The 25,840-nt window shown below is 47.3% G+C and overlaps 1 protein-coding gene across 1 annotated transcript in view; it reads left to right on the top strand.

The window, feature by feature from the left end:
* Window positions 1-13,653: 13,653 nt before the first annotated feature.
* LOC147034065 (uncharacterized) overlaps window positions 13,654-25,840 on the top strand; it is a 25,909-nt gene continuing 13,722 nt past the window's right edge. The window contains exons 1-2 of the mRNA XM_085876006.1: window positions 13,654-14,598; window positions 18,281-18,435. Coding sequence (XP_085732132.1) covers window positions 18,317-18,435 — 119 coding nt within the window. The 5' untranslated portion in view covers window positions 13,654-14,598; window positions 18,281-18,316. The remainder of the gene's footprint in view (window positions 14,599-18,280; window positions 18,436-25,840) is intronic.

Below are 25,840 nucleotides of genomic sequence, written 5' to 3' on the forward strand. Positions count from 1 at the left end.
CAAAGCTGAACTGATTAGATTTCAGCATCAAGAGGTTAAAGGTTAAAAGTCATGTCAGATAAGAATGTGATACTTGAGAACAGCTGAAGGATTGAAATCAAACTTGGGAGAAGTATGTATAATATGTGGTAATGTGGATCGAGGCATATTGGATGAAGTTTCAAACCAAGCTCGGTCTGTAAGAACAAATGGCAATCGTTCAAATTGCTAATTTATCACTAATATCAGTCTATCAGACATTCTGTCAGTCTGTGTCACTCACATCAGTTCCACCTGTTGCTCGGTTCGACACACCTGTGCATTAAAACTGCGGCTGAGTTGATCGGGGATTTTATCGATCATGTGGATACTATTTGTGGTGTTGAAAACTGGCATTTATCAGAAATGCTCAGGACAAAGTGTTGGGATTGGGATTGAAAGTATGAACGTTAAATTGTAAAATTAATTAATGCAACCTCTTTCAGCAAAATCACAATGATATTTTACACAAACAAGAAAAATAATTTTTCAATGTGTGACTTTCAAAATGACATGATCCACCCAGAATGCTCGGTGTGCATGCACAGAACCCCCTAGAAACGGCGGTGTTCGGGTCACCATAAAGAATATCTTGTGTGAGAGATAAGGATTTTAATGGCTCGTCAATGGCTCAGCAAGCTCCTGATAGAAGCCGAAAACATTTATAAAAGTACCTGGGAGAAAGGGCTGTGCCTCTGCACAACCAAAGACTTGGAGAACATTCTCATCTTGCCGAATGAACACCTGTTCATGCTGAGAACTCCCGACCATGTGGACCGGTGCAAAGATTGAGTGGACGGACGGACGGACAAACCCTGACAGATCACGACCAGTGAATTAAATGGACATTGAACCTTGTGGAAGTGCCTCCTGTGAACATGGCAGGCTTGGTGATATATTGTGTCATCCATGGCAGGCTTAGAGAGAATGCATTTTCATGCAATAACTTTGGGAACCAACCCATCCCTGGTGTGAGACAAGGCTTCATGGTCATCATTCCAGCAAGGAGGTACACTATTTGATATTTTCAGATTCTCGACATTTTTCCTCGTTCCTTCATTGATGGGTTTGATCAAAAGACAGCATGTCGCACTTCACAAACATTCTGCTCTAATCGCCCTATCATTTCACCGAAGTAATCTTCCATCTGCTTGGAAATCAGCTAAAATCACCTTCATCAAACTTCCTCACTACTTATATGTGGCACGAGCAAAAATCACTCGCACTTTGCTGCAAAGCTCAGTTTTGGATGTTTTGCTTTGAACTTCTGTTTAAAATGCATGAAAGGAAACATTTTGAAAATTGAGAATTATTCTCATTCAGATTTCAACATCACTGTAATGCATATTATCAGCTTGTTTCAACTTTATTTTTTAGAAGAAGATGATTGTGCCACCTATCACCAGGTGCCAGAAGTCCCTCCCCCAGTTATGCTCCCCAGGCAGAAAGCATACGAGAGTTACCCTTTGGCAACATTTGTTTGTGTTTGGTTCAGTAGTTTTCAAAAGTTTTTGAAGCCTATATAAACAATTGTATAAATATGTGGACAAATTCCATTTTATGGTGTGGAATCCATCCATCCATTGGGAGCATACTCTGTGCAGAGCATTGGTGCTGCCTGCTGCCGAAGCAGTCTCCTTGTCGATTGGGCACAATCCTGGAGCAGGTCACCACTCCAACACAGGATAACAGCAAGCTGGCCAACCTCAGAAGGATGACAGGCAGAGTCAACCCCACCTGGTATTAAATCAATTGCCAGGAGGAATTGGAACTCAGGATCTTAGTGTCCAAAGCCCACCTCCCTAACCATAAAGCCAACACCAGCCATAGTATGGAACAGTGTTTCTCAACCTTTTTTTTCCCACGCCCCACTTTGATTTTCAAAAAAATTGTAAGCCCCACCATGATTGGAGACACTACAGCATATACTACATATGTATTCAAAAGGCTTTATTAAAACTTTAGTGCAAATTTTATTCAATTGTGACTCACTTCAATGGGAGTCCTGCCCTTGACGCTGGCTGCAGATTTGTTTGATTCGAGGAACCAATTTTGTCAGTTTCAGCCTTAAATTACCACATCTTGTGATTTCCAGTCGATTTCTCTTCGCTTGCAGCAAATCGGTAACAACAATAAATCCACATTCGACAAAATAAGATGATGGAAAATTTATCAATACTTCCCTTGCCAAAGTAGTCGAGTTTGGGTATTTCTTTTCGCTCTCCTCAGACAGCCACATCAGGTTCCTTTGATCTTGAAAAGAGTTTTCACAGACTCATCTTGTTGCAACTCGCGTAACTCCTCTTGGTGTTGCTATGGTACTTCAGATAAATCCACCAGAAATTGCTGAGTGAACCAAGAAGGAAACTCATAGCAAAGCTCTGAAAGCGATCAGAAATTGATTAATTCATTCTGAATTCTCATGCCCCACCAAAATATTGACACGCCCCACCTTGAGAAACACTGGTATAGAATATCGATGATATAACTTGCCATGTCAACTCTTGAGGGGAATACATTCTGAACTGGTTTCTGATGAAGCATAGCTTGGAGCGAACGATAGCTCGAATTTCATTCGCGAGTGTCAACCGTCAAACAAGAAATGCCACGTGAAGACAAAGAGATGGGGTCTTGTAACTACTTCCTTTCATACCACGGTGACTGCAAGGGCAAAACAAACGAACCACGGGATGTTAGAACAATTAACCAAAACAAATGAACCACGAACCACGAACCCGAACAAATCACAATCCTGAACAGAGAAAAGAACAATTAACCTCGTAATGAACGGCGAACGTTACATCATGAGAACCTTTATGAACATCAAAATGGAGAGATCGCTCACTGACCAGAATATGATCAGAGATAATTTATTACTCACTTGATGATGATTCTGTGGAGGGTGAAAAAACAAGAAAGGACAATGAAGATAGAGCACCAAAGATCATTGTGAAAGGTGGATGGAGGTGGTCAAGTCAGGTCAGGTATATCATCGAAATATTATTTCTGTTTTGAGGATCGGATATTGTCCGCACTACGAATGTGTCGAACTCTGTTGTGAAATCTGATAATTTAAAGAAAACGAGTCTTATAACGAAGCCGATATACCTTCTTACTTGAAGCAGGCAAGGCTTTGCTCCCTCCATCTCACATACACAAGAAAAAGTGAAATTTCCCCACCATGAAACTTATCTTTTTCTCCTGTTTGGTGAATTATATTGAGCTTGTGGGTGCTGAAACCATGAACCAGCCACCCTAAGTCCATGACTTCTTGCAAAGTGAAGGAACTTAGTGCTATTCTGGTTCACATTTCCTGACCCATGGGGACCAACACACGTCTCAGAACCATCCCAAACAGTTCCAGTCGATGCATTGAAATCCTCCAAGACTCGAAGTGTGTATCTCTCCTGGGGCAATGATCAACCACAGACTCGAGCATGGCATATAATGTGTCCTTCACGGTGAGATCACTCGCCTCAATCGGAGCATAAACAGGGACCAGGGAAATGACACCGAAGGAGTGACGAATCCTTAGTCTCTTAGTACGCTCGTTGACCGGTGTCACCTCAATTATCATTGGAGTCAGCTTATTGGACACAGCTACAGCAACTCCTTGGGCATGGTAAACATCAGAGCGACCACGCCAACAGTCGATGGAACCACCCGCCATGATCTCGCTGCAATCCGGTCTCCGAACCTCAGAAAGTGCTGCAATACCGATGTCCAAATACTTGAGCTCAGATGATAACATAGACAGGTGATCATCCTCTCTTTGGCATAGATCATCGCACCGACCCGAAGGGACCGCCTCAGGTCAACCCAAGGAGACCGCCGTCTGGTGGACGACACCTCAGCCCCACTCTGACACACTTTCACGCAATCTGACCCAGGAATGTTGCCCCGTGGTTTCCCTCCTCTCATCAAAGATTAGGGGTTCTGAAGGCTTTGCCCCAATCCCATCATCTGGTGAGCTGCCCTGCGAAGGTAAGCTGCACAGGAGGTACTCCCACGGAGTGGGTTTTCAGATATTTTCATGCTTCTGGAATGTTTTGCAGAATGAAGGGTTTTACGGTGGTCGGAGTGCAAATCCTGCCACCAACCTCTCAATAAGAAGTAACCCAAATGCTGGAGGACATCCGCAGACACAGTCGGGCACGTGATGGAACTATGATTCAGTGAGCATCCATGATGGAACTACTTTATTATATGTCGGGGGTACATGCACCTTGAGGTTTCCTTCCCTTTGGTGTACGTAAGTTGTTCGTCGTGCCGAATCAGCCTCTTGTCTAATTACTGCAATTCTAGGTTTGCACTTCACACATATGAGCGATTGTATCGATTAGATACCACTCAAATAACATAATATCACAGAATTATCTCATGCCTTGGATCTTTTTCAGTGACTGTCTGTGACTTCTGAGTGACGTTGCAGTGACCACATCAACAGTGTAACGTTTTTGAAACTTGGACGCCAAATATACAGCACAATGTTAAATGAGGACGTTTTGTTTTTTTTTTGTTTTTTTTTGTATACCTTGTCGAGGCTCGTATGAGAGCTAACACACATCGCACATCAAGGGGGCATGAGAAAAGAGGGGAGGGAGTGGGAAGGACAAAACAGTGGGGAACAGAGAGATTAGGAGATCTGTGGAAGGGAGAGGGATGGGACGGGGAACATGGGGAATAGAAGATTACAGGGACTTTCAGGAAGGAAAGCAGGGAATTTGAGGGAGGTGGGCTTGGGTGGATTATCGGGGGTAGAAAAGATCATGGATTTGGATGGGGCATGACAAGAGGTGGTGGTGAACAGCTGTTTTGAAGGCCTGGAGGAAAGAATGGGATTGAATAGAGTGAAGTTTATTCCAAAGGAGGGAAAAAAGATGAATAAAAGAGTGAAGGTGAGCAGTGATTCGTGATTTTGGTAGCTTTACCAGAACGGGGTTGTTGGCGGACCTTCAGCGCCCTGCGGAAATATGGTGGGGACAAATCGCAGAGAGAGCATGGAGGCGAGGCTGGAGAGGAGACAGTAGAAGATAGAAAGACCACCGACCGGCCTGCAGTAATTGAGTGAGAGGCCCAAAGACTCAGCCTCATTGCCGGAGATGCCAATGATCCGAAAAGCCTTGGTTTCCACAGCGTGAAGCCGAGAAAAGTGAGAGGCAGGAGCACCATCCCAGATAGGAGAGCAGTACTCCATCAGGCTGCGGACAAAAGCTTTGTCAGTGGTCAGGATCTCAGGTGGGCCGAGGAAGGACTTTGCACGACGGAGGATTCCCAGTCGGCGACTGGCTTTGGAGGCGAGGTTTGAAATGTGGCTTTACCATGAAAGGTCATCGCAGATAGTGAGACCGAGAAACTTGAAAGAAAGGACTTCTTCCAGAGGATTGTTCAGAAAGTGGATGGGGGGGGGGGGGTTCTAAACGGTCCTTTTGGAGAGACATAGAGAGTTGAGTTGTTTTTCACGTTCACCATTACATGCCATGTGCAACAACGATTCCCAAGTTGAGTTGTTCCAACCCAATGTCCCTGTTCTGCCGGCTCAACTCACGCATGTTCACCTCGTCCACCAGGGCTGTTGAACGATTTCGTCTTGTCGCGGTGTTCTCTCTCGCATGCTGGCCCTTCCAGAATGACTGAAGAGCTCAAAGGAATTCTTTCTTGATACACAATTTCAATGAGTTTTCATCAACCTGATTATAATTGGCTCCACGCCTTTACGACCGCTCTGGAAATTAACACCTCATTCACTCATCTTATATATTATTTTCGAGTTTGTGGTTTCGTGTCGCGCTATCTACGACTTTGTTCTGCGCTGGAGTAACGTGATATTCGGCTTACATGATCTCAAAGACCATATGAGGTGCATGGTACAAAAAAAGTAATTAAAATGGTTCTGAAACAGTGAAATCGTATTCCACTTACTGCATTAAAGTAAAATTACTCCTCATACTCTGCATCAGTTCCTTTCTCAAACACACCCGCCCCAACATGTCGCGCAGAGCGCGGGTTATGCTCATCAGAGTTAAATCAAGCACGAGGACGATCAAAACACACGGCTCATCACATATCACCCGTGTCTCCACACCTCCCTCTCGCAGGTTTATATTGAATCACAGATTGATCTCATGCCTTCCAGCAACTGTGATTCTCGTCCATCGAGGAAGTTTTGTCTGAGAACATTCCAGAATCTTCACGAATCTCACCAGGCAGTTTACAAAAAATACTGCCACCCACAGTCAAAGTCACATGTTGGTCCCCATGGGTCAGGAACTATGAACCAGAATAGCACTAAGTTCCTTGACTTTGCAAGAAGTCATGGACTTAGGGTGGCTGGTTCATGGTTTCAGCGCCCACAAGCTCATCGCTGGACTTGGTATTCCAACGCTGGCGGTGTGGCAAAGGAGATTGACCATGTCCTCATTGATGGTCGTTGGAGGATGATCCAGAACTGCAGGGTCTACCGGAGTGCTCAGTTCCTCAATACTGACCACAGGCTTGTTGTAGCAACTCTAAAGCTGCACCTTAAATCCTGGAGAATGGTACCATCCCAGCCGAGGCTGGATGTTGCCAAGCTCAGGGATGAGAGAGTAGCTGAGGAGTTTGCGAACAGGCTGAGTGGACACTTGGGGGTCTGGGTGCTTTGGGGGGTCCTGAAGAGTTGTGGAGCGCCTTCAAGACCACCGTCCTTGATGTTGCCGGTGGATGCCTTGGAGCTCACTGCAGGGCAAAGAAGAATTTTGTCTCTCAAGGGACACTGGATACCATTGTCCAGAGTCGCAGGGCCAGGCTGAATGGCAGAGCTGAGCTGTTCAGGGAGCTGAGGCGTAAAACTGTACGTGCACTGAGGGTGGACAAGGAGGCCTATGTGCGAGGAATCTGTGAGGGGGTAGAGCATCACCTGTGGACAGGTGATTCTCGTCCCGCTAACAGGGGAATTCGCGCATTACGTTCATCCAAGCCCATCCCTCGGAGCACTGCAGTTCGAGCAGAGAGTGGTAGGCTCTTGACAGAGGAGTCTGAAGTGAAGGCCCGCTGGGCCGGTTACTTTGAGCGGTTGTACCAGGCTGATCCCCCAACTGTCGAGTTGGACGTCAAGGGTGTTACAATCCCTGTTGCTGACCCTCGAATCAACTGTGGTCCACCTACGCTTGTGGAAACACGGGCTGCGGTGAACCAGTTGAAACGGGGTAAAGCTCCAGGGATCTGTGGCATCCATGCTGAACTTCTCAAGGCTGGTGGAAATGCTGCACTCGTGTCGTTGCATGCAGTTTTGTGCTCTGCCTGGAACACAGGCATCATCCCAACTGACTGGAAGAGGGGCCTTGTTGTCCCTCTCTGGAAAGGGAAGGGTGATCGCCAAGACTGCAACAACTACCGAGGGGTGACGCTGCTCTCAGTGCCGGGCAAGGTCTTTGCTCGGATAATTCTCGATAGGGTTCGCCACCATCTGCTTGAGCACCAGCGTCCAGAGCAGTCAGGATTTACACCAAAGAGGTCAACGATTGACCGTATCCTTGCACTTCGTGTCCTCACCGAACGCAGACGAGAGTTTTGGCAGGGGCTGCTTGCAGCCTATGTTGATCTCTGTAAAGCGTTCGATTCAGTGAATCGGGATGTCCTCTGGAGGATTCTTGGTCTTCGTGGGGTGCCACCAAAACTGATCGATCTGATGTCTGAACTCTACTCTGGTACTGAGAGTGCTGTGAAGTGTGGTGGTACCATCTCTGACTTATTTCCAGTTGTTACTGGAGTTCGTCAGGGATGTGTACTTGCCCCCACACTTTTCAGCACTTGTATGGACTGGATTCTAGGGAGGATGTCGGAGAGATCAAGTTGCGGTGCATCATTTGGGAATGTCAAGATCTCGGACCTTGACTTTGCAGATGATGCAGTCATCTTTGCGGAGATTTTAGACATCCTGTTGGGGGCCCTCGAGGTGCTGAATGAGGAGTCGGAGCCGTTGGGATTACGGGTTTCTTGGGTCAAAACTAAGATCCAGGCTTTCGGTGACATCTTGGATGCTGCTGTCCTGTCTGTGTCTGTTTGTGGTGAGGATGTTGAGGTCGTGGAGAGATTCACTTACCTTGGCAGTGATATTCATGTCTCTGCTGGCTGCGAGTCAGAGGTCAATAGACGTCTGGGTCGGGCCTGGGGAGTCATGGATTCACTGGATCATGGGGTGTGGCGCTGCCGGTACCTGTGCGGGAGGATGAAAGTCCGAGTCTTCAGGTCCTTGGTACTTCCAGTCTTGCTCTATGGGTGCGAGACTTGGACTCTGACCAAGGATCTGAGACGGAGACTTAATTCCTTTGGTACCAGGTCTCTTCGGAGAATCCTTGGCTATCGCTGGTCGGATTTTGTGTCCAACGAGCGGTTGCTGAGAGAGACTCGGATGAGATTTGTTACCTGCATAGTCCGTGAGCGTCAGTTGCGGCTGTATGGACATGTGGCTCGTTTTCCTGACTCTGATCCTGCTCACCAGATTCTCTCAGCGAGGGAGTCTCATGAGTGGAGGAGGCCAGTGGGTCGACCACGTGCCTCATGGTTGCAACAGGTTGACCATCATCTCAAGGAGATGGGGATGGGCCTGGCATCTGCCTGGGGGATGGCCAGACGGAGGCCCCTGGAGTACCGGCGGAAAGTGGACGCAGCGCCGTGCTGTTCTGGCACATGCTCCCATACCTGACCTGACCCTGACAGTCAAAATTAGCTCCTTACATCAAGCAGATTATATTACAATTTACCGATGTGTGCGACAGCAAATTTATTACATGTAACTGTCAATTCTACTCGTTCATGTATCGGCATTTACTGATGCTTACTCACAAATACCACATCATCGAGCTTTGAACTGACACGATACATATGTCAAACCAACTCATCGTCAACCCTCATTAACATACAGTGTGTATGAGCTGTACTTCCACAACATCTCCCCCAACAAATCGAATGAAAGACTTCAAAAACCCACATCCTAATTAGTCACAAGCAGAACAATTCCTGGACAACATGTTGAATAAATGGCCATTTCTCAAGTATCCAACTGGAATCAAAATAAAGAACAATTACTGCACCGTCATCCCAGGAAGGAAGTCAGACATAACAACACACACACACACACACACACACACACACACACACACACACACACACACACACACACACACACACACACACACACACACACACACACACACACACACACACACACACACACACACACACACACACACACACACACACACACACACACACTCCAGAAGAACAACGAAACAGAACCCAACTTAAAAGCAAAACTAAGTGACAATGTCAGGGTGGACTACCTGACGTTGGTATCTGATAGAAATGACGGCCATTATTCTGGCCCAGAGTCTCTTTCTTGCCTTAATTAAAGATCAATTCTTTCAACTGATTGACTTTTCTGCCAGAGTGAGTTTTATACTCGACAGACTTCTCAGAGCTTTTTGTTCCATTATCAATTGGATTTTCAATGACGGGCTCTCCAGGAACGTCTTCTGAATGCGGTGATGCATGAGGTGACGAAGGTACGGTCATATCAGGTGTGATGTGGCACCTGCTCCTTTTAAGAACTTTGTTACCAACGCTTATACCATACGAGTGAGGCGTTTTAGATGTAGGTGTAGAATAAACAACACCCAACTGTTCCCAGATCGATTGATGACCAGTTCTGACTCACTTTGTTTCTGACCTGGAGTTCAGGGAGACGTTCAGGAGAATGTTTCTGATTGTATAAGTAAGCGTCTTTTTCCTTGGCCTTGTCATCGTTCCTGTTCACGATATTAAGGTCGATTTTCTCTGCGTTTGGTCGAAGAATCTGTGACAAGGTTGGCATGATTGTCTTCAACCTCTGATCCAGCATCAACTGTGCAGGGCTAAAACCTGAAGGCTCAAAAGAAGTGTTACGCTAAGACATCAGCCTGAGATACGGATCAGGTTGAATCAGGATCATTTTCGCAATGTGTTCCGTTTTCTTCAGCACATCCATTTGTCTGTGGATACTTTACGCTTGCAGTCACATGTTCAAAGCCATATTTTCCAGAAAACTCGGAAAATTCCTTGGATGCGAATTGACTTTAGTTATCTGAGATAAGAATATCAGGAATGCCCCAACGAGCATAGGTTGACTTTATTTAATGAATGAGCATTTAACTTGTGAGAGCGGGCAAGTTCATGAGCTCGTTGAATCTCGAGTAATAATCCCCCATGACCAGATAATGTTTCTTGTCGAACTCGAGGATATCAGCTGCTATCCATTCCCATGGACGAGACGGAAGGGGAATAGGGATTAATGGCTTTTGCTTTTGAGCAGACCAGTACTTGATACAATGATCACATTTACTGACACAGTCCTTGATGTCCCCACTCATACCGGGCCACCAAATACAATCATTGGCTCAGCGTTGATGCTTCGTTCCTCCCTGATGTCCATCGTCATGAATGCTCTGAAAAATCTCCACCTTCATGTCAGTTGGTATGACGATTCCAGTGCCATACAATAACAGTCCTTCATAGACAGACAAATGCCTATGATTTCCCAGCACGGATTGAGTATATCCAGACGGTCATCCATGTACTGAGGGAAACCATGGATAGTGGAGTTAATCACACGTTGCAAAACAGGATTCAGCCTGGACGCATCTCTGATGATATCTAACTTACTCTTGGACGCTGGAAAACCTGCCTCAACTCCATGAACGAATGCATCCACCTCGTCTGACAACTCGCGATCCGAGGCATGTTCTGTGAGTGGACGATGGGTCAATGCATCGGCAACAACCATGGACTTGCCTGGCACGTGTTCTGCTGCCACATTAAACTGCATGAGACGCAATAGTACAGCGGATAAGCACAATAATTGTGCGTTTTATGAGAAAAGTATGAATTTTCTGACATAGTTAGTGAATACCACAAGGTTTATTTTCAGATGTGGAGGGAAGTCAGATTTGACCTCTGAGGACCGCAAGAGGTCAAATCCAAGATGGCCACCAGTCCACCGGGTCTCATGTTCAAACGCGTTTAATTTTGGAACTAAACAGTGTAAATAAAACATTTAAGGTGTCATTTCCAACTACGTTTGGAATGGCCATTCATTTGGTGATACTTTTGAGATCACCAGGAGCCAAGGGAATGCATTTCAATCGAGGTCAAGGTCAAGGTCAAAGGTCGAGGTCAATTTGGACATTCTTTTGGTAAAGACAAAGGATTGGACCAATGCAATATAGCGAAACTTCGCTTCCATTTTGACACAATAGGGAGAAGAATACAAAAAATTAACAGAATCATCCCATGCTGTTCGTCTATTTAATCCGTTATTAATAGCAATGATGATGACGGTAATGGTAGTGATCAAAATCTAACAGCCTCCAGAACAGAAGCACAGTGCAGTGCACTTGAGCGCAGCTTTGGCACACTTGCATCATCCAGTGCATCCTTTCTCACAGCGACAGAGGATCAATTCATGGCACGATTTTGATGCTTCTGGGGGAGTGGTCCAAAGCAGCTGCCACCCAGTTGTTTCTTTTGTCCAGCCCCAGTCAGATGGCTCTGACATCTCTGGATCCAGGACCAATGCCTGGTTCCAACAGTTGGCCTGGTAGCAAGTGCGCTTGATGTGCTGATTGAGTGCTGCCTGGGTTGGACGAATGTTCTCGAGAGTTCTCGACTTCTGTGTGAAGAGCTGTTTCCTGGCATGATTCACTTCTTTGCTCTCACTGGTTCGGTCGGACATTAGCACTACAAATCGCTCCAGCAGTAACAATGATCCTTCACTGACCTCACTCGGCATGCATAGGAGTTCATTGAAAGCATCATTTACCTCTGGGAAGGACTTCCAAGTTTCCCAGGCAGTCTTCTTTCCTCTGCCAGCGAATGCAGATACAGTTTCACACCCGGTGAAAGCGTGAAGGACTGGGAGAGTCAGACACTGTGTTGGATTCATTGTGGTAACCATTTCGTGAACAGCTATGTAATTAAAGCTTGACCTGACACCAAAGGTAACCCACAGCTCATTAGGAGCTGTCTTGCTGAATGAAGCTACAGCCAGTACTACCACATCAGTATCAACGGTACGTATGGTCACCTTCTTACACCCCTTTTGCACAGCATCTGCCACATGCAGAAGTCGACGAGTGTCGGCCTCCTCCTGCGAACATGGGGCAAGGCAGGCCAAGTATGACTCAGCTGGAGAGCAAAGGACTCCACTTCCATCTGTTGCATACAGTTCCTTGCCCTCTGCTCGAGGAAGATGAACAACTATGCATGACAGGAAAGCAAACAATTCGGTTTTGTTATCATCACATCGAAGGAAGTCCTTCCAGTTCTTTGGCATCACAGTAGAAGGAGCCACAACCTTAATCACCCGTGATGTACCAAAGTTTGCTTCTGCCATTAAAATAATGAAAAAAAAATATATATCCAAAGGTATTTCCTTTCTTCTTCATTACATATTTTGTGGGTCATCCATGTTTTTCTGCAGTCTGGTTCCAAAATTAAGGATGTTTGAACATTAGACCCAGGTGACTAGCGGCTGTCTTGGATTTGACCTCTCACTGTCCCCTCAGAGGTGAAATCTGACTTCCCTCCACATCCGAAAATAAACATGATGGTATGACCTAAGTATGTGAGAAATTTCATGCTTTTCTTATAAAATGCACAATTTGTAAAAATATGACAGCTGATCCACTGTACTATTACAACATGTGATAAAATCGCGAAAGCAGTGAGCTTCATACTTCACCCGTGTACGTGAGAGAATAGGAAACAACAACAACAACACAATACCCCTGGCTATTTGGAATCCGTGTCGTTGGCTATGACCCTTTTGCCTCCGTTTTTTTTTTCCATCTGGTTTTTTTTGTTTCTGGTTTTTGTCCTGGGGAATGATGCATACTGGGAGATCATGACCGGAAGTGTTTATTTCTTTATTCAATTATTTTTTTTCCCAAAGTTAATTTTATACTTCCGAAAGTGATTTTTTTCATGACAGGAAGTGTTTATTTAGTATTTAACATAATATTTAACATGACCGGGAGTGATCTTGAAACTCTTTCCGGAACTTATATTTTCTTTTATTCTTGACAGGATTGTTTATTTATTTATTTATTCAATTATTTTTTTTACCAAAGTTAATTTTAATAAAGATATCTCCCACATCATCAAAAAATAATTTTTAATCGTGATTTACTTTATTTGATCGCTGATCCCGAATCCAGGCAGAAGGAACCGGAAATTGCGTCAAAATCATTAGCTGTGTGGCGCTTACACGTACCATGGTAAAGTTGGCAAGTATACAGTTGTGAACACGTTATAGGAAAAGTCAGAAGCGAATGTAAGAAGAATTCTACGTTCGCTTCGTGGCTTTGCCTCTTCCATATTACTCCATAAGATAATGACGGAACGATGCAAACGACAACGCAATCAGTTTGTTTTGAAATCAGGTCAGTTCCCATGACAACAATGACTACAGCGTCACAAAGCCCATCGGCGGGATGCATTGTTCCGTTTGTTTTGTGAGAACATTCAGTTCATTCTGTCACTTTTGTTGCAGCGAAGTGCTGGGTTTTCGTTGTGCTCCTGAGTTATTTCAAAGGAAACTCGTGGAATACTTGTGTTGAGTTTCAAAACATGTTTCCGGTGCACCAGGTGCGTCGCGGAGTCTGGGCCGTGAACAGATCTTACCAGGTGAGTGGGAAACGGAGAGAAAGAGGGTCGATGATGGACGGAGGGTAAAGGGTTAAAGATCCGATTGATGAGTTCAGAGAGGAAGTTACAGGAAAGGAAACAGATTGTGATATGAAATAAACAATTACAGTTTAATGACGGTTAAGTAAACAAATGTCCTCTTATTTGTTGCTCCAAACAAACCAAACTTGGTGTGAAAGGTTCGATCCGTTTGTTGGGCCTGTGATCACAACGTCAGGTTTAAACTTCAGTTCCCAAGGATCGAATTCACGAATTATTGTGAAGGAAATCGATTCCTCGGGTGTGTTCCGTTAGCAAGCAGCTTGATAACCGCTTACGGGGCGGCTTGCTTCGTTTGAGAGTCGGCTTTTTGAGAGGACGAGTTGTGTTCGAAAAGTGAAAGAAAGATAAATTAATGGGCGGTCAGAAGGAGGAACGACGGCCAAGCTAACATATGGACCTTCCACAATGTATTTTTGGGAAGGAGTTTTGCATGTTTGTAGATTGTGAAGAATTCGGACGAAAAGTGGAAATAACAATGAACTGGACGCTTCAACATCGCCATGTGTGATCGTATAATCGTAGGAATTGTCACAACCACTGATCTCAATCAAACTGGATCACTGATTTTCTGAAGTAAAAGAAACACTGCTCACCGGCCGCCATCTTGGTACTCCCCACCACACACACAAGGAGGGACACGTGATGCCGACGTGCACACCGGCCGCCATCTTGGTACTCCCCACCACACCCTCAAGGAGGATCACGTGATACCGACGTGCTTTGCAATTGGAATTAATAACAAACAATTTTTGTGTGTGGGAAGTGAAATTTCACAGGTAATCGGATGTCCAACTCCTATCTTAATTGGAACCACAGGTGAGGTGTCGGCCGTGTAGTTTTACTTTGATGGATCACTGGAGCTGAATTTGAGTTCTCATATCTGAAGTTAATCTTTCTGTCGTTCATTCGTTCATTGGGTATTTCGTTGGTAAACGGCAATTGTTATGAAAAGGGAGAATGGAAATTTATTTTGATAATAAAACAGTTTTTACATCAAGTCAGGGGCTTAATTATTTAATTACATGCTTCAAAATTCACATGGACAATATTAAATAAGGTGTGTGTACATGTATGTGTGTGCACGTGTATGTGTGTACGTGTATGTGTGTACTGTGTACATGTATGTGTGTACGTGTATGTGTGTACTGTGTACATGTATGTGTGTACTGTGTACATGTATGTGTATGTGTGTACGTGTATGTGTGTACGTGTATGTGTGTACTGTGTACATGTATGTGTGTACGTGTATGTGTGTACTGTGTACATGTATGTGTGTACTGTGTACATGTATGTGTATGTGTGTACGTGTATGTGTGTACGTGTATGTGTGTACTGTGTACATGTATGTGTGTACTGTGTACGTGTATGTGTGTACGTGTATGTGTGTACGTGTATGTGTGTACTGTGTACATGTATGCGTGTACGTGTGTACATGTATGTGTATGTGTGTACATGTGTACGTGTGTATGTGTTTGTACGTATGTATGTGTGTACGAGTGTTTGTATGTGTGTACATGTAAATGTACGTGTGTTTGTACGTGTGTATGTGTGTTTGTATGTATGTACATGTATGTGTGTACGTGTGTGCATGTACGTATGTACTGTGTACATGTATGCGTGTACGTGTATACATGTATGTGTGTACGTGTGTACATGTACGTGTGTTTGTACGTATGTATGTGTGTACATGTATACGCGTGTTTGTAGGTGTGTACATGTACATGTATGTGTATACATGTGTACGTGTGTTTGTACGTGTGTATATGTGTACATGTTTGTATGTATGTGTGTACGTGTGTACATGGTCATGTGTAGGTGTGTACATGTACATGTGTACGTGTGTATGTATGTGTGTGCACGTGTATGTGTGTACGTGTATGTGTGTACTGTGTACATGTATGTGTGTACGTGTATGTGTGTACTGTGTACATGTATGTGTGTACTGTGTACATGTATGTGTATGTGTGTACGTGTATGTGTGTACGTGTATGTGTGTACTGTGTACATGTATGCGTGTACGTGTGTACATGTATGTGTACATGTGTACGTGTGTATGTGTTTGTACGTATGTATGTGTGTACGAGTGTTTGTATGTGTGTACATGTAAATGTACGTGTGTTTGTACGTGTGTATGTGTGTTTGTATGTATGTACATGTATGTGTGTACATGTATGTATGTATGTGTGTACATGTGTACATGTATGCGTGTACGTGTATACATGTATGTGTGTACGTGTGTACATGTACGTGTGTTTGTACGTATATGTGTGTACATGTATACGCGTGTTTGTAGGTGTGTACATGTATGTGTATACATGTGTACGTGTGTTTGTACGTGTGTATATGTGTACATGTTTGTATGTGTGTACATGGTCATGTGTAGGTGTGTACATGTACATGTGTACGTGTGTATGTATGTGTGTACATATATATCTGTACATGTGTACATGTATGTGTGTACATGTGTACGTGTGTTTGTATGTGTGTACATGTATGTATGTGTTGAACACACAAACAGTGTTTTGATTGATATGAACCGATCATGACCTCGGACTATTTGGAGGTAACATCTGAGCATGAAGGGAACACCTGGAGGGGAACGTCCGGCCTGTTTCAGCTCTTTACAGTTCAAGCTTCATTTTCAGTTCGTTTCTGACCATCAGAAGAATACAAACACAAGTGGTTGTGCAGCATTGGACGTGTTTGTGGTTCCACAACAAACCGAAAAATTTAATAAAGGACCATCTACTTACTATGTATGCAAATATGAAGGAAACATTTACGCCCCGCCCCCTTTGAACGTCCCGCCCACACTTTTGTGACGCTCTCACTGACATCTCTCATCCGAACTTCGTTTTCCTTTTCTGGCAACTTCAACAAAATTCAACAAATAGTGTAATACTTGTACATGGACATTACAACACGTGATATAATACTACATCAGATAATGACGGAACGATGCAAACGACAATGCAATCATTTCAAACTTTGTTTTGAAATCAGTTCAGTTCCCATGACAACAATGACTGCAGCGTCACAAAGCCCATCGGCGGGATGCATTGTTCCGTTTGTTTTGTGAGAACATTCAGTTCATTCCGTCACTTTTGTTGCAGCGAAGTGCTGGATTTTCGTTGTGCTCCTGAGTTATTTTAAAGGAAACTCGTGGAATACTTGTGTTGTTTCAAAACATGTTTCCGGTGCACCAGGTGCGTCGCGGAGTGTGGGCCGTGAACGGATCTTACCAGGTGAGTGGGAAACGTAGAGAAAGAGGGTCGATGATGGACGGAGGGTAAAGGGTTAAAAATCTGATTGATGAGTTCAGAGAGGAAGTTACAGGAAAGGAAAGGACGGCATTCAGAGAGGACGGCACCCAGGTTCTTTCTGACGACGGTGACCTGGTTCTTTCTGTCTAAGGTGACCAGGTTCTTTCTGACTACGTCGCCCAGGTTCTTTCTGACCACGGCATCCAGGGTTCTTTCTGACTACACAGCCAGGATTTTTCGTCTTCCAGCGGCAAGGTCTTTCCTACTACGGCGGCCAACTTCTTTCAGACCATGGCGCACACACTTCCATCACAACCACTTTGTAAAATACTAAGCAAATGGAGAAAAGCAATCAAAGGAGGTGTGTGGTGAGCGGAAAGAAAGCTGCTTGTTGATGGAACATGCCCACTTGTGTTCGCAAAATGGCCACCATGGTCAGATTTGAAACGATTCCTGGTTATTTCTTCAATTGTGCTTTCAGAGAGGACAATATTGAAACATGCAGTTCTGACTTGTATTGTGACTTCCACTTTTCAACCAAATTCTTTAAAATCTACAAACATCCAAATTCGATCTCCACCACCTCCCTCTCCAAAATGCACAGTGGAAGGTCCACAGATAATCTTGGTGGTCGAGCTCCCCCTTCTGACTCCCCATTTATTTATCTTTCTTTCCCGATTCAAGATGCTCTGTAGCTGTTGCTAACACAATCAATTTGTTTGGGGAAGTTGTCACAAGAAGATCGAGTAAAACTGAAAATGACGGCCAGGCCAGCATGTGCTCGAGTTCCACGATAGTAATGTTTCCTTGGAGACCGCCGTGTTGTTCAGCCCAGCACTCCCTTCCATTGGAGTGTTTCCTTGAGCACTGTGAAACGACCAAGTCACTTACCAACGGGACACACCCATGGTGTCATCCTACTATTAATTTGCAATAAGTCACTGACTTTGACACCAATACAAATTATTATAAGGGAACCGAGCTATCAAGTCGCTTCATATATTGAAGAAACATTTTAAACCGGAGCAAATTGCCGCCATTGGAGCATTTAAATTGATTCATTTGTGGCAATTAATGCGAATTGATGTTCCCAGGTTGTGTGCTCAATGACAGAAGATTCCATTTGCATTTTTTCCGACTTCATCACGACCCCGTTTTGAATCCCGTGGGAGCATGGGAAACTTGCTCGTTCAAATAACATGATTTCATTTAACTTGTCAATTCCTTGTCCACAGATCTTTGGTGAACGTTCCTTTCTTGGGACGTTGGATATGGGACAACTGATGTCGCTCTGGGGACGCTTTGAGCACGCAATTGGAGTGATCTCTCTTTTCGTCCTTCTCGTGGACTTGGTCATCAACATCTATCTGTGGGTACACAAACACTTCGGGTAAACAACACATTCTGATATTTTTCTTCTTTGGTGACCTTCATTTACTTCTTGCTGTTCCTCTTCACAAGGATTCATTTTTATTCTGGAACTTAACTCAGAACAGCAACCGATGATCCCAATGAACCTCTTTTCTGCTGCAAATATGTTATTATTTGAGATATATATATATATATATATATATATATATATATATATATATATATATATATATATATATATATATATACCTATATATGTGTGTTTGTGTGTATGTTGAGGGTTTGCAAATGTGGGAAGGGTTTGAAACAGTGTCGCACTTACCTTCAGTAAGTCTTCTTGGGTTGCTTGACACAGCTTATTCAGTTGGAGGAGTGTGGGAGGGATCAATCATTTACACAATCCGAGCCACCTGCGTTTAATCGATGAGATGAGAGATGATTGGCTATTCCCTCCATTCACAGGAGAGAGATGTGGGCGGGTCTTTATGTCCATATGTTTATATATATATATATATATATATATATATATATATATATATATATATATATATATATATATATATATATATACACAACCATTGCAACAATGCTCTGTGCAGAGCGTTGGTGCTGCCTTAGCAGTCTCCTTGGCTATTGGGCACAATCCTGGATGGGTCGACACTCCGCCACAGGATACCAGTAAGCTGGAATTTATTTTGCCAACCTCGGAAGAATAACAGGCAGTCAACCCCACCTGGTATTTATTCAACAGCTTGGTGGGATTTGAACTCAGGACCCTCAGATCCCAAGCCCACCACCCAAACCATGAAGCCAACACCAGGCTTTTATGTATGTATGTATATATATATATATATATATATATATATATATATATATATATATATATATATATATATATATATTGTTACGGATTCGCGCTCGCCGGCGTGCTGACGGCCACGTAACTCGAATCGCGGCACGTCGCCCACCGGACGGACAATCCAGTCGTGACCCTCTCGGACTAATGCCGGGAACCAGTCACGGGTGGACCTTTCGGTCTCACCGCGATCGAGCCAATCAGCCCCCGCGTGGGATAGGGTTGCTCGCCAAATTCGACCTACCTAAGTACCCACACGGAGGGTAGACCGGGCGATCGCACCTCGCCGCAGGTCGACTTCGGACACGGGTCACTTAAGCGACCCGTTCCGTACTATCTGGATAACCGAGCGGTGTTATCGTCGGCCTCGACGGTTCGATTAATTATCGGGCGTATTCAGCCCACTACCAACCCTTTACGTGAAGCAAGATGAGGATTCAATGAAAGAAATGACGAAGCGAAGCGGGAAACAGTTCAACACAAAGCACATTTATTCGCGATGAACGGAAAGCGCACATATACAATTCCACCAAAAGCACATAGAAAAGGAAATGAAACACAATGCAATTTTACACAAAAAGCAAATGCGACAATGCAGATCTAATACCGATTACGCGAGCACACGGCAACACTTATACAATTTTACTTCACAGACGGCGCCGACAACACATACCCAAAACCAAGGAAAAGAACACCCTCAAAGATGAGGCGGGCCTGAGGCCGAGACCGGGTCGGGCCTACCCGTCTGGTGATGAGACGCGGAGCGGCGATGGTGCCTCAACTCCGCGGGCCTCGCGGACAGTGTCTGGTAGGGGGTGGGAAAGGGGCCCCCTTGGTCGCACTATCTCAGCGCGGGGGGGAAACAGGAGGGGGTTGCTGATGCTCGGGGTATAGAGGATTCCTACTCTGCCTCGAGTCCCGCGACGAGCGTCTCCACCTCGGCCAGGTCGCGCCGTCGGCCTCCCTGGTGTGCAGCTCCCTGCACGACGCGAGCACCCCCTCGTCTGCCCTCGCCGCTTCTCCACAGCTCCGTCCCCTCCGCTCCGACTCCAACGCACACGACGACGACCAACTCCTTCTTGCTTCTTCTTCCCAACTCCACCGCCCGCGAAGTCTTAACTCTCTTGTCCAACTTGACTGACGAACGCGGTCGCTTATATAAGCCCCGTGGCTTCGCTCTCTCATCTTTGACCCCCTCCCTTCGACCTTTCACCTCGCTCCCCATTGGCCCGAGAAAAAGTGGGCGTGAATGCTTTTTGATCCATAAATTTGCATATATCGATCGCCCTCCAACGCCCTGGGGGCGGGGCCAAATCGCCCCTCGCTCACCGATTGGACGGAACAAAAGTGGGCGTGTGTCGTTTTTGATCCGTTTTTGAAGTGGAAAATCCGTGGTTTTGTACACGCTGTTCGGCGCGCGCCCCTGCACGAGTCCAACACCGGTACCCACAAGCGGCGCAAGAACGGTGGCGATGCGACGGTTGCGAGGTGTGACGTGAAGCGGCGCCGCGGTGGGTGGTTGATGTTGTGGTTGTGGTGGTAATCATGGCGGTTGGTCCAAAATAAAGATAGCAAAGAAAAACGGCTATCCCTGAAGAGTCGCAGCACGCATAAATGACATGTATTCCCACTAGACAACGGGTTTGGGCCTAACTACACATGTACTTACCGAGATATCTCACCTAAGGGACCTGAATGGTGGTTTGCGAATTTGGTAACCACAACACTACCCCCTCCCCTTTTTACAGACTCGTCCCGAGTCGTCAAATTTTCGTGTGCCATCATGTGTAGTTTTCCCCTAGTACATTTTACCTACGGATCCCTGAGTGCGACATTCATGGTATTCGTGTCCCAAAATAAATAACCTGAGGGCTGCGTAACTACCTAAACAAACTCACTCACACGGACGACTTAAATAAAATTGCCGGCGCTAGACAGACATGCCGGGGGGCGCACTCATATTTACAGTACATCTTACCTTAACTTACAAATTTTACACTAAACCATGGCCCAGGATCATTGAACTCTGCAAAAGAAAAGCAGTTAGCAGGGAGCCAGGCTGCTCGCATGCAGTCTCTGGCTCAAAACAATGCAGGTGACAGGGAACGTGGCTGGCTGCTCACACGCAGTCCAAGGCCTTCCCTTTTGAACTGAACGCAGTGAACCACAACGGTGCATGGGCTGCACAAACGCAGTCTCCGTGCCAGCTCAAGTGGCACACGCAATGAACACACGAATGGATGGATGAACACAAACACGGTGCACGGGCCGCCACTGCAGGCCCGTGTTGTAGCTGCCAACAGGGCAGTTCTCGCAGCTTGCAAACTGTTGCGTTGATCCTGGCGCACATGGCAATGAACAGGGGGGGGGGGCAAAGCAAAAATTGAACGGGGCTGGTGAACTTGGGCAGTGGGCATGGCATGGCAAAGGTAGCAGGCAAACACAGCCCGCAGAAGAAGGCCGCTGCAGGCAAACACAGCCGGCAGATGAACTGGCCGGCACAGGCCTTGCAGAAAAACAGCCGCAGACGATCCGGCCGGCACAGGCCTTGCAGAAAAACAGCTGCCGATGAAGTGGGCCGGCACAGGCTTTGAAGAAAAACAGCCAGCCGGCAGATGAAGTGGGCCGGCACAGGCCTTGCAGCACAACACGGCCAGCCGATGGCACAGGCCTTGCAGCAAAACAACAGCTGCCGATGAAGTTGGCCGGCCTCTGCCTTGAAGCAAAACACGGCCAGCCGATGAAGTTGGCCAGCTCTTGCCGTTCAGTGGAGGTTGGTGAAGGGAGTGCGGTGGTGCTGGCCACTTGGAAGGCGGGCTCGGACCTACCTACCTGTCTCCCTCCCACCTATCGCCTTTGCCTGTCACTGTACATACCCACTCCCTTAATTTGTCAAACCCCAATTTAGCCCCAACTTTTTTTTTTTTTTTTTTTTACTTCCCCACTATAAATCGTCCCCTAACCCCCTTTATCGTCCTTGTTCGGCTAACCTATCCTGTCACCTAGCCTACTCCCAACCCCTACGTTCCCTTCCCGGAGGGGAACAAGGGAGAGCTAACGTCCTGTGTCGAGGCCCAACGAAGCCTCAGAATGGCCTCCCCAGAGTTCGGCGATCTATAACCAAAGTGGGTCCAGCGGCCCACAACGACAGCGAGGGGATGGATGGTGCGGAGGGGTACACTTCCTAATCTACCCTATCCATTTAACTGTTAAACTACCCCGGGGCTTTCAACAAGCGCCTCTCGCTTAAACTATTGGTTCTAACAACCCAGATTCCCGTCGCCTGTGTTGGTGTCCTCACAATTTCGGGCCTCGCCCCCAATTTTCTCTCTGTGCCCTCACACGGTCTCCTGGCTGGGACACGTGGCTCCCTTTGGCAGGCACGACCCTCTGCCGAATCTCCCGCTATGGCACCCCCGGGCACTACACTGCCTCCGAGCCTACCAGCTCCCTAACACCGGGGAGTGCCCCCCATGGCACCTCCCCTGAAACGCACACGTGGCAGGCCGGCCTCCCGGGCCCCTTTCCGAGGGTCACCCGTGCCCACAACACTGCCCACGCGGCTAATGGCGCCCCGGGCCCCCGCACCAAGCAGACGCACCCGTGCCCACTACGCTATCCCGGCCCCCCATGGGCCCTTGGCCTACGGCGGCCGACTAGCCTGGTGCCCGGGGTACCCACTCAGCGATACTCACCTTTCGCAGCCACGCTCCCAAGCCCGTCAACAGGGCTCCTGCACCCCTCCAAATGGGTCTCGAGCCTACTTTCCCACCAACAGCAAAACGACCTCCATTTTTCAATTTGACTAACCCAGCTAACTCACTCTACACTGACCCCGGGGTCCCTTGGGCGGGAGTCACTCCTCCCCCCAATCACTCATCGCACCATGCATTCCCCATTCACTCCACACACACAGACCCGCTGGCCTCACTCACTCACCAAGCACATGCCTCACAACTCACCAACTCTTCAACACACACACCGCTGAACTCTGCCATACTCCTAACTACATCCCCTAACTAACTCGTGCTCCCACGTCGTCCCTTACACTATAGCACGTTCATTTTAACACTACGTAGCTAAACTACGTCCCCTCTACACATCCAAAGTCTGTCTCTGTCTCCAAATAATTCATTTCATTTCCCAACCTAAAGCTCACTAAATCCCTCTACCTAATCCATTCCACGGACTCCATGAGGACTTACCCCTGCCCCATGAAGTCGGTCTAGCTAAGCTAACCCTTCCCCCTAACTAGTTTCCATCCTGTGCCCCGGGTCAAGGGGTCTTCCACCCCTTGCCCAGGAATCCTGTGCACCCGAAAGTGAGGCTTGCTTTTTTTTTTTTTTTCATGCGCATCGCCAGCGCGGCAACTCGCGCACTTTGCACCTGCCCGTGATGTCATGCAGCTGCACGTGTTCCTCGTCCCTCCTTGGACGGTGCCATCCGGCAGGGATACCCCTCCTGCCGGATTCCAACCCCACGTGCAGCCATGGCGTCACCGTGCGCATAAAAAAAAACACAAGCCCCACGTCTCGAGGGGTTCTCCACGCGAACACATGTGCTTTGCCCGTTGGAGCTTAACACACACGATCGCGTGGAGAACCCGTCCGGTCCAAATCCATTTACCTGCCTAAACTTTGTCCGTCCGCGGGATCGGCAAATCCACCGCGTGCGTTTCCGGACCGGGACTTCACTCTCGCAAGCGAGCACGTGGCGGTCTCGTGCGTTGCACAGCACGAACCTCGTGCTCACTGCTGGGTGAACCCGGCACGGTCCCCGAAACAACTACAGCCGCCACTCGGCTTTCTCTCCTCTGTCGCCGTCTCCGTCTCCATTCCACACACGCATACCTGCGTGTTACGACGCACACAGTCCACTCCATCACATTCACACCGGGAGACGCGGCTGCGTGCTCCCGCATGCCAACCGACATCTCCCTCACATACCGCTCTCTCAAACACACGGTCTCCCTTGCACTCGGCCGTTCACTCACGCGTGCCTCACTACTCACACAAACCATACTACTTACACACGCGGGGGCACTCACCCGCGGTGCCTCATCCACACACGCGGGGGCACTCAACCGCGGTGTTTCATCCACACTGGCCGTTTCACTCACACCCACGGCCTCTTCCACACACGATGCCTCATCCACACACAGCGTGCTGGGAAGCACGTATTCCGGCACAATCGCCACCACACCACTCACACACGGGGACGCACTCACACCTTGCACCACACACACAGGGACAACCACACTGGGGATTTGTGTCCCCACAAGGGTCTCCGGGGCCTCTATACCCCCCAAGCTCTCCGTGCACCTGTTCACAGCACTCGTCCTCTCAACCTCGCAAAGCACGACCGAACTCACCTGGTCGTGACTCGCCTCAAGGGGGCAGACTCCCTCCCCTCGTTCCTGGAGGAGGCCATCCAGGTGCTCGCACTGGGTCCCTACACGCTCCGCGAGCTCAACCTCACTATCCTCCACCACCTCCGTGCGTGTGTGCGCGCCACCCACCCCGTCCTCATCGTGTTGTCTCTCCTCTATTTTCTCTGTCTCCCGTGTCTCTATACACCCATAAGTTTCTGTCGTCGTCACCCCGCGTCTCGTCCCACACGCCCTGGTCTCCCCATTTAATTCTTCCCTCTTGGTCACCGTCGATTCCCCTGTCACGACCCTCGCCCAACACGTTCCCCGAATTATTTTTTCACCCGCCTCCACCGCGGGCCTGTCAGCCGTTGCACCCCCACCCAGCTCGTTTGCTCCCACACGTGGAGTCGCCATTTTTATCTCCCTGGTCACGGCCTTCATGCCCGCCTGCAGGCATCGGCCCATGTTCTGCGTCTCACCCCGTAGCTCTTTCATTTCCTCCATGTTTGTTTCCATTCCGTTCATTTGTTGTGTATTCGCATCCAATTTTTGTGTATTCGCATCCAATTTTTGTGTATTCGCCTCCATCTTCGTTTTTACTTCGTCCATGTGCTTGTTCATGTTCGCATTCATCTTCGCTGTCATTGCCGCCAGCATGGCGCATAGCTGGGCCATGTCGGGTGCGCTTGAGTGAGCCGTTTCGGCAGGGGTTGGGGAAGGGTTTTGGTGGAGAGGGGGGGGGAGGTGTCATACACCGCGGCCGCTGCCGCACCCATTTCGGGCTCTGGGTTCAGTTGGGCGAGTTCATGTTCCTGCACGGGCATTCCATCCTGGGCCATGGATCCTACACATTCTACATCCATTTCTAATACCCCCGGCTCCCGCTCGCCTTGAGACGCCATCTTGCTTCTCTTAAAGGGTTAATTTGAATCGCTCGTAATTTGGAGGGAATCGGGGGTCGCTTCTCTCACCCCTGGACCGATTCCCGTGAATTTAGCCGGAGACAGGAGAGCCCGTTTTCCTGTTCTCCGATACCAGTGCCGCGAGGAGGGCGATGAATTTGTATCGCACGACCTGACACCAGTGTTACGGATTCGCGCCCGCCGGCGTGCTGGACGGCCACGTAACTCGAATCGCGGCACGTCGCCCACCGGACGGACAATCCAGTCGTGACCCTCTCGGACTAACGCCGGGAAC

Source organism: Eptatretus burgeri, chromosome 1 (assembly GCF_056783735.1).
Source record: "Eptatretus burgeri isolate ZD-2024b chromosome 1, Ebu_testis_v1, whole genome shotgun sequence".
NCBI classification, from domain to species: domain Eukaryota; kingdom Metazoa; phylum Chordata; class Myxini; order Myxiniformes; family Myxinidae; genus Eptatretus; species Eptatretus burgeri.